General features: G+C 36.0%; 1 protein-coding gene across 1 annotated transcript in view; it reads left to right on the top strand.

Annotated features, from left to right (window-relative positions):
- The window catches only part of LOC149786244 (phospholipase D1-like), a 142,632-nt gene that overhangs the window by 74,707 nt on the left and 48,805 nt on the right, over nt 1–19,120 (top strand). The window contains exons 7-11 of the mRNA XM_089976625.1: nt 9,524–9,676; nt 11,766–11,915; nt 14,352–14,435; nt 16,015–16,096; nt 18,259–18,372. Coding sequence (XP_089832751.1) covers nt 9,524–9,676; nt 11,766–11,915; nt 14,352–14,435; nt 16,015–16,096; nt 18,259–18,372 — 583 coding nt within the window. The remainder of the gene's footprint in view (nt 1–9,523; nt 9,677–11,765; nt 11,916–14,351; nt 14,436–16,014; nt 16,097–18,258; nt 18,373–19,120) is intronic.

Below are 19,120 nucleotides of genomic sequence, written 5' to 3'. Positions count from 1 at the left end.
AGTTTTGGGTGAGAAAAAAAACGGGTTCAAAAAATGAGGTTTTTCCCTCTGTATTTTGTAGTGCAACTAGAACTTCCAGATTATTTGGTATCATTTTAGAGCTATATCTTTCTGCGTTTTTGTAATACCACCCACATTGGTGTATCTTAAATGACTTTGACGCTGCAGAGCAGAGTTAAGTATTTCAAGGATCTGCCATAAAGCTTTACACATTCTTTCAATGGTCTAATTGGTCCTAATGAAAATGGTGCCAATCTGATGTCCAGTATGACCACCATAACAGCCATCTAGAAAATCTTGTTATTGACACTTCCCATACGACATGATCATTAATAATTCATGAACTCGCATGAACTGTTCTTGAACGGTTCATGAACCATTCATGAAAATCCATCAAAAGGTTCATGAACTATTCATGAATGTGCATCAACTGAAAATGGTCAGTTCATGAAATTATGAATTCATGAACTGTTCATGAATCAACACTTCACAAACTGTTCTTGAACAGTTCATGAAATATTCATGAACTGATTTTATGAACAGTTCATACAAGTTCACAAATTGGATCATCTTCATTCATGAACAAGTGCATGAACATATTCATGAACTATGATAAACAAAGTTTCTCATGAATGATTCATGACTTCATAAAAAAATTTGCATATCTGACCTTAGATGTGTGTGGGGCTTTTAAAACAGTATAAAATGCAACATATTATCATAAAAATGGTATTTAATTTCAGATACATTTCTAATATACAGCAAAGAATGTAATCTGACAAGCGATATTCTTTTTTTGACTCTTAGCAAAACACATTTTGTACATTATGTTGTTGTTGTTATGGGTTTAACGCCATTTTTCAGCACAAGATAGGCTATACATGGCGGTCAGTATTAATGGTGGAGGAAGAACCCGGGAAAACCCCGGAAAGAACCACCGACCCACGAGAAGCTACCGGCAAGCTTTCTCACATATCCACATTGACTGAGCCTGAGACTCGAACCCACGTAGACAGAGGTGAGATGGCAGTGATCCGTGACGGAGAGCGCTTTAGACCACTCGGCCACTCGGGGCCTCTTGTGTGTTATGTAATTTTTGTTTGAAATTTTTCAAGAGATATTAGGGCAATTGTGACCTATCAAATAACTCTTTTGTGAAGATGTTCAGGGCCTATAATTTAATCAAATTCTGTCCATTGTCACTACTGAATGTCTCCTTCTGCAACTTAAGGTGTTCCATCAGATTACTGTTTGGATCTTTAACATTGGTACAGCAGTCACTGTTTAATGTCTCTTCCATCTTGGCCATAGGATCCTCCAGTTTTCAAATTTTCCTCCTTAACCTACAAACTTCATCCTCTAATACTTTTACTTTTCTGCTGTCTGATCTGAAAGAAAGATAGAGTTAGATGGTTAGTTACAGATAACCTCTGATCAACATTGACTTCAGCTTTTAGCACATTATTTTTGTACCCACCTTATTTACTGGAATAATTATGATCCAACTCTAAATTATTTAAAAATAATAATAATAATAATAATAATAATGAGGACTTTGTATAGTGCCTAATCTTTAGAAGCTCTAAGCACTTTACAACATTAGACAACACCTATAAGATAAAAAACATATAATAATATTATTACAAAAACAAACACCATGAAATTAAAAAAAAAACTTTAAAAAATAAAAAACATGCTGGGAATATTTCAGGTAGGAAACATTATTAGATCTTTAAGTTTGTTCTTGCAGTCGAAATAAGTGAGTTTTGAGAGCCCTCTTGAATGTGATCACTGTGTCTTTGTGTCTAAGTTCAGTGGGCAATTCATTCCACGTTGCTGGGCCCTGGTATGCAAAAGAACGCTGTCCATATGACTTAGTTTCCATAGTGGGAATAATGAGTATACGATTGTCAGAAGAGGAGCGTAAGTATCTTGCTGGTGTGTATACATGGGTGGGATCAGATAGGTATGTTGGACTAGAGTCCGACAGTGAAACGCAGCAAGAGAACAAATTTTGTGTTTGATTCTGGATCGAATGGATAGCCAATGTAGGGTAAAGAGCATCGGGGAGGTGTGCTCTGATCGTGGTAAGTATGATCCAAGCAGCTGTGTTTTGAACTTTTTTAAGTTTCTGGAGTAGATATTGAGATGAACCAGACAGAATTGAGTTACAATAGTCCAGTCTTGAAAGTACTAATGAACACACAAGTGTTTTAGTAGCATCAACTGAAAAATATTTGCAAATGGAGCTGATGCGTCTCAGCTCAGGATATGCAGCCTTGCATATGTTCATGACATGTTGGTGCAGTGTGAGAGTACTGTCCAGAGTAACACCTAGGTTTCGTACTGATTGTGTGAATTTAATGTTGGTGTTGCTGATATTTATTGTTTGAGGTAAAGGATGTGAATGAGAAAGTCTTTATGTTGTGATCAGAATGGCCTTAGTTTTATCATCATTCATCTGCAGCTGTCATCCATGATGTCACATCAGAAATGCACCTCTCTACACCTTGGATGGTAGCATCAACTTAAGTTGGGTGGCTAGATTTGTATATTTGGGTGTCATCAGCGTACAATTGGTGAGACACTGGATGATGATCTATGACACTTGAGAGCGGCTGAGTGATAGAATGAAGAGAACAGGTCCAAGAACAGACCCCTGTGGAACACCACAACATAGATCAACTGGGCTGGAGTGTATTCCATTTGCAGATACAATTTGTGTCCTGTTGATCAAGTAGGACTTGAACCACAGTAAGGCTGTATCATGAATGCCAAATACATCCTGGAGACAGTGAAGTAATATATCATGGTCTATTGTGTCAAATGCTGCAGACAAATCAAGGAGGGTGAGGACTGTAATCTTTCCACTATCCAATGCAGAGAGAATGTCATTAACTACTTTTAGAAGAGCAATTTCAGTACTGTGGCAAGAGCGATATGCAGATTGTACATTGCTAAAAAGACTGTTTGAATTTAGATGAGATACAAGCTGGGATAGAACAACCTTTTCTAAAAAATTTTATATGAATGGGAGATTAGAAACTGGGCGGTAGTTCTTTAAATCATTATGGTTTAGTGTTGGTTTCTTCAGCAGAGGCTTTACAATGGCAGTTTTGAAAAATGATGGGAATTCCCCAGATGAGAGATAGGTATTAATAACATCAGTTAGTGAAGGCAATACTGGATCTAAGCACTCAAGCAGCAGTGATGTTGGAATTGGATCAAGTTCACATGACTTTGGTGCACTCTTCATCAGGATTGTACATACAAAATCCATAGAGACAGGTTCAAATGCTGCTATTGGTTGCCACTCAAATTCTGTATCCCAGCTGTATGGTGACAACAAGTCAATTGAAATTGTGGTGTCAAGCTTATCTCTAATGGTTTGTACTTTGTCACGGAAGAAATTTGCAAACATGTCCAGAAGGACGACTGGAGAGAAGGTAGTTGGAAGTGGTGTTGATTTGTTCCTTGACATTAGCTTGTTAGTAATCTTGAAGAGCTCTTTGCAGCTGGAACTTTCCATGATCTTAGTAGTGTAGCGGGCTGATTTTGCTGCATGGACTATATTTGTGACATTCTTCTTAGCAACTTTATAGATTTGCTTATGAATAGTGAGTCTGGTGGAAAGCCAGAGCCTCTCATCTTTACGGCGGTCTCTTTTAGCAGTGCGAAGCTGGTCCCTAACACTGCTATACCATGGAGAACACTTTTGAATTGATACCACTGGACAACAAATTTTTACAAAAGTCATGTTACTGAAATAAAATTAGTCAATTCTTATCAATTTTTATGTGCTGAACACAAATATGACAGTCAAATTGCAAAATTGGCTCTAGTTTTTTTGTAATCTGCAAGAAATTAATGTTTACATAACGAAATGCATTCCAATAGTAAAAGGTCAACTGTAATAGCCTACCTATAAAAAATCAAGTCATTGACTACATCTTAGATTTCTTCGCCTGTCTCTTGTACAGCTGTTCGGGAGCATCTCTGAGGAGTGTCCAGCAGTAGTCAGCCAGCATTGTAGTGGACCATTTTCCCTGGTATCTTTGTTCCATTGTTGCGATATCTTGATGAAAACGTTCGCCGTGTTCATCACTAACAATACCACAGTTGCTAGGAAAGAAATCCAAATGGGAATGAAGGAAGTGAATCTTTAGAGACATATTGCAGCCAAGTTTCTTATACTTCATCAACATGTCTTCTACTAGTTCCTTATAGTTTTCTGCCCTAACATTTCCGAGGAAGTTTGTAGAAACTAGGCGAAAAGCATTCCATGCTTGTTTCGCGTCACCTTCCAGCAAGTTGTTGAACCGGTCATCTTTGAAAAGCTCTCGAATCTGAGGACCCACAAAAACTCCCTCTTTAATCTTTGCTTCGCTGAGTCGAGGGAATTTTTCATGCAGGTATCGGAATGCTGGCAAAGTCCGGTCAATGGCTTTCACAAAGTTCTTCATCAAACCTAGTTTGATGTGAAGGGGTGGTAGCAAGATTTTCTGAGCCTCAACCAGAGCTGGGTGTTGGATATTCTTCTCTCCAATGGCTACATTCTGCCTGTGAGTCCATTCCTTCCTCATGTAGTGCATTTCCCTTGCTCGGCTATCCCACTCGCATAAGAAACACATGTATTTTGTATATCCTTGCTGCAGTCCCATTAAAAGAGCAACTACCTTCAAATCACCACAGAGGTGCCAGCTGTACTTGTTATACTCAATGGAATTCAGTAGCTGCCTTAAGTTATCGTATGTCTCTTTCATGTGGACACCATACGCTACTGGAATAGATGGAAGAATGTTTCCATTGTGCAAAAGCACAGCCTTGAGACTCAGTTTCGAAGAGTCCACAAATAGTCTCCATTCTTGTGGGTCATGAGTGATTTTTAAAGCATTCATGAGGCCCTCAATATCGGAACAGAATATCAGATTACTTTCCTTTCTGAAGAAAGGCTCCAATTGCTGGTGGCGCTTTCGATATGCAGTAATTGTGACATCTTCTTCTAGAAGATTCCATTGTTGGAGTCTTGATCCTAGCAATTCTGCCTTGTTCTTTGATAAGTCCAAATCACGAATCAGGTCATTTAGTTCTTCCTGTGTTATTCTGTGTGGGGTTGATGATGCACCACAGTGAAAATCTGGATCACTGCATGCTGATGGACCAGGAGAAGAACAGGTCGACTCACCTTTGTCTTCGTCAGATGAATCAAGAGAATATTCTGCTGGAGGTTCTGGAATAGGAAGTCCCTCACCATGTGGAACTGGTCTCAATGCAGACGGAATGTTTGGGTAGACTATTCTCGACTTCTTTCGCTTCGTTATTCCGCCGGAAAGAGGAGGAACCAAGCAGAAGTAACAGTCATTTAGGTGGTTGCTTGGCTCTCTCCACACCATTGGGACTGCAAACGGCATTGATGACCTTTTGCAATTCAACCACTGTGAAAGCTGTGTTGTACATGTAGCACAGCATATATGCGGAGCCCAAGGCTTGTCTTGGTCACCAACCTTGCATCCGAAGTAAAGATGATATGCCTTCTTCACTTGAGAATTGATACTTTTCTTCTGGTTGGCAAATGTCACTTCCCCACAAATATAGCAAAAATTGTCCGCGGTATTAACACACTTTCGAGGCATTACTGTTCTTTATTGTACGTAAATGGATAAAATAATAAGTTTTATGTAACAGTAGCTTGAACTGTCTCGCACAACGTCTAAAATATTTTAAATGCTGAACCTATCTGATTGGGCTTTATATAGTACACTGCTTACGTCAGCTTCAGCAGCCGCCTGGCATTAGTATAATAGGCCTACACATGTATAGTACACTGCTGACGTCAACTTACTTCAGCAGCCGCATGGCATTAGTATTGCATTGCATCAGAAAATGATGCAATCAACTGTGGATGATGTGAGCATGATGGTATTATGCAATGTTACATCATTATTCCGGATGTTGCTGCAGTCCTACTGGAGAAATTTACACAGTGAAACATAGAAAATGAGGTATATGAATATCTTCAAAACGAGAGCCAATACAAATTTTTCACGGTTATATTCGTGTTCGGCACACCAAAATACTACAGATTAGGGCCTTTTCAAGTCAGTAATGATTTCACTGTTGACCAGTGTACTCTGCACTTGGTAGCTGGGGCATGTTTGTCAAACAATGAATGCAGACAGTTATCGAGTTGTTCTGCGGTAGGAGATAAGCAAGTTGTTAGGTTAGCTTGGATGTCGTGCATTAGTTTGGTTCTATTTATCATACAGAGGTTTTTCTTAGTAGCAGGTAAAGGTAGAGGGTTAGGGACTGATACGTCAAGATGGCATATAATGCAGAGGTGATCTGATGCAAGGTCATGGGATACCAGGGAGGACCATAGAATGTTATCATCAGGTCTATGAAGAATCCAGTCTAAAATGTGACCATGGTTATGGGTGGGTTGGTGAACTGACTGAGGTTGAAAACATGAATGGAATCTATGAGTTTTGATGTATTTGTGTTTCTGGGACAGTCAAAGTGAAAGTTGAAATCTCCAAGAATAATCAGGTTGCCACCTGTCGAATATTCCCTTACACTCAGTACACAACTTACTGAGCATTTATATTATTTGAAGAATTTTGTCACTAGTTGTATTTTAAATGAAGCTGGCTAGCCATAGGTATAGTCACAGGAGTCGGATGTTTTAATCAATAAAATATGACAAAATATTTTGACAACATCGTTCACTAAATAACCTTATCTGTGTGTGTGTATGTGTGTGTGTGTGTAAATAAATAAATAAATAAATATATATATATATATATATATATATATATACACACACACACACATATATACAGTACAGATAACAGTTATTTTGTGCTTTCAAAATTTTTCACCATTTTTTATTGATAAAACATCAGAATTTTGTGGTATAAGCCCTTAGCATGTCAATAATGCATCCACTCTGACTCACATGTTGCGTATAGCTGCTTCCGGTTTCATCACATTGTTATAAATTGCACCTGTATTGTGTACAGTTTGACACATTAACTATTTTAGTTTTTTTTGTTTTAAATTACAAAATTATCAGATCATAGAAATAGTGATGTCATGAAAAAGAAGATGAAATAGAACATCTCAGTTTTTATCGTAGATGCTGTACTAATGTTTAGTGATTTTAAGAATTGGAAGAGCAAGTTTAAATTAGGTCTGAAGAAAATCATGTATCATTAGTTTGGTTAAAACTAGCATGATGACATATAGAAACCAATAAAATATCCATACAGCTTCCACTGAAATCATCACGACTGACCAAGAAAAAGATACTCACCGTAGTTTTGATGATCTTTGTTGGGTACATTTTTCCGCCTAATTTTGCTCTCACCAAACCATTTCCTTCATATTCTTCTTAATTGCTTCTCTGCACTTCTACTTACTTACAACAAATGATATTGAAAATATTCTTATCTGTCCATTCCATGGGATTCCACGGTTTTAGTTCAAGGTTTTTACTTGTTGCAGAACTGTTTGCGTGATCTTTCTTTTGTGGGGAAAAGGAGGCTTAGCTTCTTGCACTTATATTAACCAATCATATCGCGTCTTCTTTCACAATCATCCGATCAGGATAATCATTGTTTACATATTTCGGTTTTTATGGCAAATTGGCAACCAGTGACTAAGTCAACAGAATATGCAGTTTATGACAGTTATGGACAAAAATGTTAGAACAGAGTCATTGAAAGCTTTTATAGCAAATACATTTAGTTCATGCTGGCCAGAAAATATTTTCCCATATTAATCCAGAACGACTCAGGTTAAGTACACAAGTATTGAATTAGATCTCTATGAATATTTATACAGTATCATATCATTTAAAAAAAGAAAATATTCACCTTTATTTATATTTCACTAATATAATTATTGTGAGAAGTTTGTATGATAAATTTTCATGAACATTTTGTGAGTACATGTATAATGATATAGAAATTTCATATACATTTTTAAGAAATATCTTGGTGGTGCATCAAAGTACTTGAATTGTTCATGAACCATGTTCATGACATTTCAGGAACTTCAAAGATATTAGAATAGTTCATAAAAGTTCATCAGTGTGTTCATGAACTTCAAGTACATGATTCATCAAAATTCTTGAAGTGTTCATGAACTTAGTTGCGGAACTTTAATGAATATATTTGTTCATGAACTCAAATGATGAACTGATCATGAACATTTCAAGAACACTCACAAACAGTTATGATTGTTCATGAAGTCATGAATTTTTTTTTGTAGGGGTTCTCCTAAACAGAAAGTCATACTGACAGGGTTGTCACCAGAAGACTTCTTATGTCTGGTTAGTCCGAAATAAAAATGGTGCCAGTCTAATGTCTAGTATGGCCACAAGAGTAGCCATCTTGAAAATCTTGTTGTAATACTCCACCTTCATGGATGGTCATATCAACATGGAATTTTCACAGAAAGATTTCATGTGATTTTTGGCAGGCTATAAATATGGTGCTGATCAAATGCCCAATATATCTGCTACAGTGGCCATCTTTAAAATCGTATTATCACTGCTCCATGTGACTGAAAAATAATATTGCCATGGGTTTTGACCAGAAGATTTGTTATGAGTTGGTCCTAAATGAAAATGGTGTGATTTACACGTCCAGTATGGCTGCCATGGGACCTTCTTGATGATCTTGTTGTCGCTACTAATCCTGAATGGATGGTCATATCAGATTTTACTAAATGACTTAAGATGTCTGATTGGTCCTCAATATAAATGATGCCTGTGTGATATCTAATGTAGCCACCATAAAACTTTTTAAATTACACTCAGTGTTCAAGTTTTTTTAATACTTTCCAGCTAAATAAAAGGTGAGCATGACAAACTGGGGTTTGTGTATTTGCATATTTTAACAAATGGCCTCATTGTTTCTGCTAATGAATGGTCTTACTGTTTCTACGAATGAATGGTCTCATTGTTTCTACTAATGAATGGTCTCACTGTTTCTACGAATGAATGTCTTACTGTTTCTACGAATGAATGGTCTTACTGTTTATACTAATGAATGGTCTCACTGTTTATACTAATGAATGGTCTCAATGTTTATACTAATGAATTTTCTCACTGTTTCTACGAATGAATGGTCTTACTGTTTATACTAATGAATGGTCTTACTGTTTATACTAATGAATGGTCTCACTGTTTCTATGAATGAATGGTCTTACTGTTTCTACAAATGATTGGTCTCACTGTTTATACTAATGAATGGTCTCATTGTTTCTACTAATGAATGGTCTCACTGTTTCTATGAATGAATGGTCTTACTGTTTATACTAATGAATGATCTTACTGTAGCTTAGTTTCTACCGATAGAATTACTCAGTTACTTAACTAAGCACCCAAGACATACAGACAGTTTAGTTATATTTTACTAAATTACCATTCCAAAAGTTGATAAGATAACTCTGACTTTCATAGAATGATTTGATAACCTTCAAAGTTGGACAGTGCTTTAACTTCAGATTTTCATTACAGGTGGCTTGTAGTAAAAGACACATTTGTGACATATGTGCGGCCTTCAGATGGATGTATCTGTGATGTCATATTGATGGACTCTGACTTCAAAGTGGAGGTGGGCCTTGATGCCACAGGTGCACCACATGGTTTGCTGGTCACCAATCTGACAAGGTAAATGTTCCCTATTCTTAGTTAGGATTTTAAGTTAAAAATTATAGTTTTTTGCCAGCAGATGTTGAATGTTGCAAAAACTGGAAAGTTTTGAAATTTCAAATAATTTAAATAATAATTCTTTTCTCTTGCAAGTTTTTATAGTATTGGTTTGTGATCTGAGAAAAACAGAGAGACTTTTTCATTTCTACAAAATTCAAAAAGCATTTTTTTTCAATATAACTGCATCTCACAGTCAGAATTTCCTCTGACCTATCCCACACAATGTTAGATATTTGGACAGTAATATGGGGTGGGAGTACATTCCCTGTTGAAAAGCAGGAATTTGCCAAAACATGCAGTGGCATAGCAAAGTTATGTGATCTTGCATTGATACTTGGCTGCATGAAATTGACAGAAAGACGATTTATTTTTCAGACATACAATAAAAACATGCTTTATATCTTTAATAAGCTGTCACTCAAATCAAGATCTGAAACAGTTGTGTGGGTCTTGTACTTGGCCCTTTCTCACATTGCTTGCTTGGATGATCCTTTCTTCATGATTTAGTGGTCGTGTGACTAGGCAATGCAGCATTATGGAGAAGAATCTTTTAAATACTAGATAATCAGCTCATATTTTGGCTTATTAATGTTTCAAATTTATGTTCAAATTTTTATGACTAGGAAAGATTAATATTCTTTTTATTGATTTCAGGTGAGTTAGAGTCAATATAGCATCACTTAATTATAGAAACCATATCATAAACAGACAGGTTTATTCTACTACCACATGGTTTCATTAGGGTATACACTCTGACTTCCTGTCTCAGCATAACAGACCATATATCTAACACTGGGTGGGAATGATCAGAGGAAACTGAAAAGTCAGACAAAATACTCTGATTTAATTCTCATGAATGGTTTATTTGTCATGAATGCCTGCTATTTACCAGAGTGTACTTGCATTTCAGGCTGAGCAAATATGTGACTGTCTATAACTTTCAATTAAAAATATTGTAAGTAGTTGAGGGCAGTGAATATAAGTTTTGCCAATATCATTACTGGAGTTAGGTACCTCAAGTGGATGCTCAATGCACTAAAAGCAGTTGACTTGTTGGAACTCATCTGGCTTGGATTTAATGTATATTTCTAAAATTTAAGTCAGAAGTTAAGAAACATATTAATCAGGAGGAAAACTTTCTCGATTAGAGCTTAAGTTTCAGTGTAGTTTTTAAATCCTTGGCTGGATTTTAAATCCTAGGCTGGATTTCACTGTCTGTACTGAAGTTCATACTTAAATTCAAACATTAGGCCATATGTTTGGACAAATTGCCAGATGCTAGGCTTGATTTTAGATCCTATGCTGGATTTCACTGACTGTACTAAAGTTCATACTTAAATTCAAACATTAGGCCATATGTTTGGACAAATTGCCAGATGCTAGGCTTGATTTTAGATCCTATGCTGGATTTCACTGACTGTACTTAAGTTTATACTTAAATTCAAACATTTGGCCATATGTTTGGATGAATTGCCAGATCCTAGGCTGGATTTCACTGACTGTACTAAAGTTCATACTTAAATTCAAACATTTGGCCATATGTTTGGATGAATTGCCAGATCCTAGGCTGGATTTCACTGACTGTACTGAAGTTCATACTTAAATTCAAACATTAGGCCATATGTTTGGATGATTGGTCAGATCCTATGCTGGATTTCACTGACTGTACTGAAGTTTATACTTAAATTCAAAAACATTTGGCCATATGTTCAGATGAATTGTCAGTTTAACATGAAACTGATGATTTGTTTGATTACTGTTTAATGGTACAATGGCTCATTAAAGACAATTGGACTAAATTGCCTTTAATGAGATGCTCTACAGCAGTTGACCAAGCATGGTCAAGGCAGGATACAGACTCTCAGGATTTCAGTACCAAGTATGGAGTTTCAACAATTGGGCCATGTTTAGTTTAGCATCAAGTTATAATAAATATAAGTAAATTGGAGTGTCATAAAAGTTTTGTTTACATAGACGTCTTTTTTTCATGGGTTATAAAATATGTACAATTATAGTATTTTATCTTTTATCTTTTATTTCCTGTTAGGAACTTACTAGCTAAGTGTTGGACAAAGCGGAAGGCTGAAGAATGGGAGGACAGTATCAACTTGGCAGCTACTACCATAGGGAAGGACTTTACAAAACCCAATAGATATGATTCTTTTGCTCCAGTGAGGGACAAGTCATTTGCAAGATGGTGAGTCCCTCAGTGCTTTAGACAGGGTCATTGTAAGGTTTTGATTCTTGTCCACAGTTTAATTCTGTAATGAAGCAAATAAATTGATTTCTTTTCCCCTGTTTGTGATGTCATCCAGAAAGTCAAGATATAAAGGTTGAAATATTGGCAAACGTATCGGTCATTAATTTGGGGACAAATCAGATGGACTTCTTAGCAATGTGCATAGAGCTTTAATGTTGAAGAGAAGTAATAATCTTATTAACTGAGAAATCTAGGATCAGGATGCTGCAAGAAATTTTGCTGGGAGCCTTTTTTTAAAATTTTAACCAAAACAAGAACTGTATTCATACTTGACCAGAGAAGCCCAGAGTCACTTTCAGGATCCTGAATTTGAAGCTATTTTCTTTTGTCCATCCAAATTTAACTAGCTTCATTTGAGAGGTGTTCTCAGCATAATATATCTCTTATGTATTTTTGTAAAGATCATCACATACAAATGTGGAAAGATGATTGATACAAATGTGAAAAGGTTGTCACATACAAATGTGGAAAGGTTATCACATGGAAACATGGAAAGGTCATCACATATAAATGTGAAAAGGTCATCACATACAAACATGGAAAGGTCATCACATACAAATGTGGAAAGGTGATCATACAATATGGAAAAGTCATCACATACAAATGTGGAAAGGTCATCACATACATATGTGGAAAAGTCATCACATACAAATGTGGAAAGGTGACCACATACAAATGTAGAGAGGCATCACACAGAAATAATCAAAACTTGCGTGCCCTAAAAGGGTTTCTTTCTTGCAGTATTTACTATGTAAGGTGTCATCTAGTTTTCCCCCATCAGATATCTTTTACTATGTAAGGTGTCACCTTGTTTCCTCCAGTCAGATATCATTTACATTTTCTTCTGTAGATATTATTCAGAATTAATAATTGTTTGTTTCTTTGAAATGCTATAATGATTAATTAACATGTTGTAGTTGACAAAGATATAGACTAAGTAAGGTCCGTCTTTAAATTGAGATGCTGCCAACAAGATTAAATACATCAACCAATATATCTATAAGTATTAAGCTTAATGGAGAAAAGATAATTGTTTTCACCATCCACAAACGTTTGAAAACCATGCAAAGTATTATCTGTTTGATGGCACATTTAACTCCTTCACTAACCATATAAACAACAATTATTTATGACTTGCTGAACTCTATTAAATACATTTTGTAAACATTTGGTCTTCTGTCTTTACTTTTGTGTAGATATGTGTCTAAAAGTTTTATTATGACAGAAAAACTCTGCTGGGAAACATTGCAAATTTGAGTAGCTGAAGTGCATTTAATAAGTAAGTATGTTGTTGGCAAGTGATGCTTGGTGGCTTTTTATCAGGCAGCTGTGGCAGCCTAGTTGGTTGAGTCTCAGACTCATAATGCGAGGGTTGTGGGTTTGATACCTGCCAAGGTCAGCAAGAGTTTGCTGTGTCCTTTGGTAAGCCACTTAGCTCCTGGTTTGTTGGAATGGTATGACCAATAATGCATTGAAAGAGCTATTAAAAGCAACAAAAACAAAACAGTGACTTTTTATCAGATACATTTTATCTGTACATACTGCAGAGTACATGATCGAAAGGTTAGCAGTAAGAGCTGGTAATCATGGATTGGTATGTATTAAAAATATTTATCACATACCTACTATGTAAATGGGGTTAATGTATCCATATGATCATATTAATGTATGCTGGATCATCATTTTTCCGTATGCTGTAACATCATTTTTCTGTATGCCATATCATCATTTTTCTGTATGCGGTATCATATTTCTATATGTAACATGTATAATAACACCTCATAACATTGTATTATGACATTGTACAGGCAGGGGTAATGGTCAAGGCATCCAAATGTATTACAGAGTTATTTCATTATACTATTCGCTGATTTGGTCAGATATTTTTTTGCCAGTGATTTGGTGGCCTAAGTGGTTTGAGTGTCTGCCTTAGATATAGGACGTTGCAGGTTCGAACCCTGGCCATAGGACTTATATAAATGCTACTAACAGCTACCTCGCTTGTCACTCAGCATTAAGAGGTTAGTGTTAGGACTGGTCTGTCTTATGTCAGGATAATGTGACTGGATGGGACATGATGCTACATGTATGTGGCATGATGCCCCAGTGCTTGACATCACTATAAACTGCAACACTGCAGACATCATAGCAATATGACTGAAAAGTTGTTAAAGCTATATTCAAAATCCAAATCACACACACTCACACCAGTAATTAAAAAAATCTAATATTTGTGCTCATTCAAAATGAAATTTATGAAACCTCTGGAATAATTTCATAACTGTTTTTTTTAAATGAGGAATTATGTAATATATTTTTTTATATATGATTTTTCCTTCATACTGAACTGTATACAGGTTGATTGCTTTCCAGGTTTGTGGATGGATCATCTTACTTTGAAGCCGTGGCTGATGCACTTGAGAAAGCTAAGGAAGAAATCTTCATCACAGGCTGGTGGTGAGGAGACAACACTTTCATTGTTTCATTTAATTTACATTTATGGTCAAGGTGTGTATTTGTGACATATTAGCGAACAGCACATAAGCTAGAAAGAGGTACATTATATATTATAGTCAAGTCCAACTGCAAAAGAACGTAGATCCTGATCTGTAATATCCTAATCTGCCTACAGATCAGGGTCTGTACTGTTTGGTCTGCTGATTATTCCTAACAAACTATGTAGATCCCGATCTGCCAGTGCATTATCCAATGGCAGATCAAGGTCTGTGCAGTTTGCAGTTGGACTTGTCTTATAAGCCAGTTTATACAGTACTTTGTCGTTGGAGGAGCGTTTCTGGTGAATACTGTTTGTAGCTTTGTTGTTGTAGTTGTTGTAGGGTTTAACGCCATTTTTCAGCACACAATAGGCTATACATGGCGGCCAGTATTAATGGTGGAGGAAGAACCTGGGAAAACCCCGGAAAGAGCCACCGACCCATGAGAAGCTACTGGCAAGCTTTCTTACATACCCACATTAGCCGAATCCGAGACTCGAACCCACGCAGACAGAGGTGAGATGGCAGTGATCTGTAATGGAGAGCGTTTTAGACCACTCGGCCACTCGGGGCCCCGTTTGTAGCTTATACTTGCTTCTACGTTTAGTCCAAATTACAGCAACATCGACCTTTATATGCCATCACAGGATGCATAGGATGTTCAGGGTTGATGTTGTTTGTTCTACTGATAAATCCTAACAAACTCTAGTGACCCAGATGTGCCTGTGTATTATGCTATGTCAGGTCTGGATCTGTGCAGTTTGCAGTTAGACTTGACGTATACATGGTAGGTCACCTTCATTGAGACTCGATACATTTTATTGGGTAATATATATTGATAAAATGGATAAACCACAACCATTGGAAATTTACATTAACCTAATATGGGGAAACTAATGTAGGAAGACAGTTTGCATCTGTGCTGTTCCAGTAATAAAGGGAAATGGATTATGAAGAACTATTTCTGTATACCCACTTCCCGTCAGATTTATTGCAAAATATTATTTACATTAGTACAGTGGGAAGAAAATTCAGACAAACCTACAATCATGGCAATATAATATGCATACCTTTCATTATATGCTATTGAACTAGAATGTTCTTGAGATATTTTAGTCAGTTGAATACAAGACCACAATGGCAACATTCAGGGGCACATAGAAAGAGGTTGGGGCAGATACAACCATACATGTGATAATTCAGGATTTCATGGGAATTCCTGTATTCTGATCTCAGTTCCTGATGTGACAGTATTGTCATAAATTCCCATTTTTTAAGCAACAAATAGTCATATTTTACTTCTCTTGCCCCATGAGTCCCACTGAATAGTGCCCATAGAAAACCACAGTCTCGTTATTGAGCACTTTCTAGTAGGACTTTTTAAAAAAAATCATCATTAGCAATAGTTCAGGGACTTTTCAAGGATGTCTGTTCTGTAAGCATTTGAGACTTTTCAAAAGGACACTCAAAAACCCGAAGTCACTACACTTTAGACTTATGTTGCCATGTCTTACAAGTTTTTTTTTTTTTTTTTAAATCAGGTTAACTCCAGAAATCTACATGAAGAGGCCAATGACACAAGGGGACTTCTGGAGACTGGATGTCATCCTCACCAGAAAGGCTGTATGTTTATTACGAATATCATCTTTTTATAAAATCAGTGCTAGTTGCATGGCTCAAAAAGATGTGATTGTAGCATTATTTGATGTCATTTGTTACCTAGGCATATCTTAATACTATGAACTTTGGGAAAGATTGGATGTAAAATGACCGTGTCTTCTGTCTTCCATTAAAATAATGAAAAGGAAAATACTCATTATGCTTATACATTGTAAATTATCACATTAACAGTTCTTTGAAAGAAATTTATAAAGTCATTGAAAACCATGTGAAACCAGGAAGTTGCAGATTTTTTTTTGTGACCAGCTGTAAATCAACCCAGATCCAATCAAGCATGGTAAATAATTATCTGGAATTTTGGGCAACAATAATTTTTCCTTAGTTTTTTTGTTCTTTTGCAGAAAACCAAATTTAATCTTAATGTTGATTATATTAAATACAGGTTATATACTTAAATGATATATATATTCAGGTAGAAAAATTTCAATTTAATGTAAGCCTCATTTCATAAGGTCTTTTAATGGAACCTGTGAAATCCAGGTTTATTCATCCTGCTGGTGGATCAGACAAAAACAAAGCACTAAAATAATTGGGGAAAAAAAGCAATTATTTCTCTATTAATCAACAGTTCATATGCCTGTTGCTTACATAGATAATCAATCATGACTTATTTCCCACTTTACTGCAGAGATGCTCCCAGGGCACATGATTGCATGATTCACTCAAAATTTTTATGACTTCATGCACTTGTAAAGAAGTGATGCTTGAGAACCTCCTCAATTTAATTTCATGTTTTGGTACATGAAAATGTACTCAGTGCAGTATACAACTTTATTAAGCTGTTCACACTTAAAATGATGTAGAAATTGTAGAAATATTGTAACGCTTCTCACGACATATATTTTTCATTGTTGTTTACACACATTGTTTCTGTGGCTTAACAGGAATGGTTAAACTAAATTTATTTGGCTTATTGGAAACCATAACAAGAATTGTGTCAAGATTTGACTATGCATCATGGAAGATTTGCAAAATGCACACTTATAGTATGGGCTATCATGAATACCAATTTGGCCAATTCCCAGCATTGCCCTTCTTTAGATGACGAATTATTTTGGCATATACTGGCAGATCGTAGTAATGAAGGTAATTTGTTTTCAGGAGGTATATTAGATTATAGGATTTGGGAGAGTATTAATGGAGATAATAGTGAGTGATTTTGAATCCCAAAATGGCATTAAATGGGTGTCCAGTGTACATACTGGATGGACAGAAACTGACAGCATGCTGGTCAACCCCTCATTTCTCTAGTATTTCAAAATGAAAGTAGAAATGGCAGACAAAGAAGCCAAATAAAAAATACAGACAGTTTAAAAGTATTGTCGCAATGTAGCGCTGTGGGATCATGTTCTACAGTTAAACCATGTAGCCCTAGCATAAAGATTACGATAAATCTTAATAATTTTCTGAAAATTAAATTAAAAATTAAAGACATTTTGTTGATCAATATACCTAGACTTTTGCATTAATGGACTTAAAATCATAAGACAGCATTATGGAAGAGTAAATCTGTAATAGTTGTTTGTGAAAAATCTTATATTTGAGCAGAATTATCCAAAGACAATACCTGTGGTCATTGAAAGGGGTTTCAGAGTACAGAACAACATTCATACACAGATAAGAAACAGATTAAGCTGAAAAACAGTGAACAGATTAATGCTTATACAACAGTGTTATGTAAATAATGAACTTTAGCTGTTTCATCCCCCTAATCATTTGTGTTCTACTCCCCCTTTATTTTTGTGACAAGGAGGGGGAGTCCCCCCTTATAAAATCCTGGGAGCATCTTGTTACTGCAGGTCTCCAGCTGAACCAACAGCACAGTTTGTATTCATATGGTAAATCGAATAGGTGTTCTTGAACATTGCAGGCTTCCACTTTGTAACCAAAGTGTGAACAGAAGAGTTACAAAGGGGATACAACGCTTGGTTTTAGCAAAACCACAACTTAAGAGTCAAATCCTTAAGTGGTTTAGGTAAGTGTGCTGAATGAAATATATATTGATGCAAGACAAGACAGCAGTTATTCTTCTTTTAAATAAATCCGAAAGATAATCCTGTCATTCTCAGTTTAAATAAGTAGACTTTTTTCTTGCCATTTTTCAGAAAGCTGGAGTAAAGGTGTTTATTCTGCTTTACAAAGAGATGGAGATTGCCCTGAACATTAACAGCCGATACAGCAAATATACGCTTGTCCGGAAATGTCCAGAAAATATTAAGGTACAGTGAGTATTTGCCCCTATTAGGAAAGTACACATCAGCTGTATTTGTAGAAATTTATTTTTCAGGTTGCATACAACAACCTACTACTTTTTTATTATTGATACTTAGATTACTGTAGTTTTATGGAGTTAACATTAAGGAAATGCAAAGTTAGAGATACTTTTTAATACCAGTGGGAGATGGTATATATAGAATGTTATTTTACTTATTATTTCATATATCAGTAAATATTATAAAGACTTTTTACTTACTGAATGTATGTTTCCTGTTTAGGAGATTTACCTTTCTTGGAAATACAGTATCGTAGGTATTTTTCACAGTCATAACATTTGGTGTCTCAGTTCAGCAATTGGATTTTTAATTTGGCTTGTTATCTTTTAGGGATTGCAAACCTAGAGACTTGATCATATTTAAGGTGAAAAATCTTATGTGGATTTACTTTCATAATCTCACTTTGAGATCACCAGATTTCTAAAACTTTTCCACCATTAAAACGCAAGTCAGTGTCACTTCCTTGACAATTTCACCCTTCTCTCTGACGTTGTCCATTTTTTTTTTGTTTCCCCAAACTTGCATAGCATATACAATTTTAAGTGATGCTTCCAAACCATGAATATCCTTGGCATAGTCATAAGTTGCAATTGGTGAAGATTTTACAGGCTTGACTCTGTCACTTTCAGTCATTGGCGCTTTTCCTGCTTGACCAAGATCTTGTTTTGGCTCTATTTTGGTTGCAATAAAGCAG

This window comes from Sinohyriopsis cumingii, chromosome 12 (assembly GCF_028554795.1).
Source record: "Sinohyriopsis cumingii isolate HCF-2022 chromosome 12, ASM2855479v2, whole genome shotgun sequence".
Lineage (NCBI taxonomy): Eukaryota > Metazoa > Mollusca > Bivalvia > Unionida > Unionidae > Sinohyriopsis > Sinohyriopsis cumingii.
Note: the sequence above shows the minus strand (reverse complement) of the source record. Positions and strands in the feature narration are given on the sequence as shown.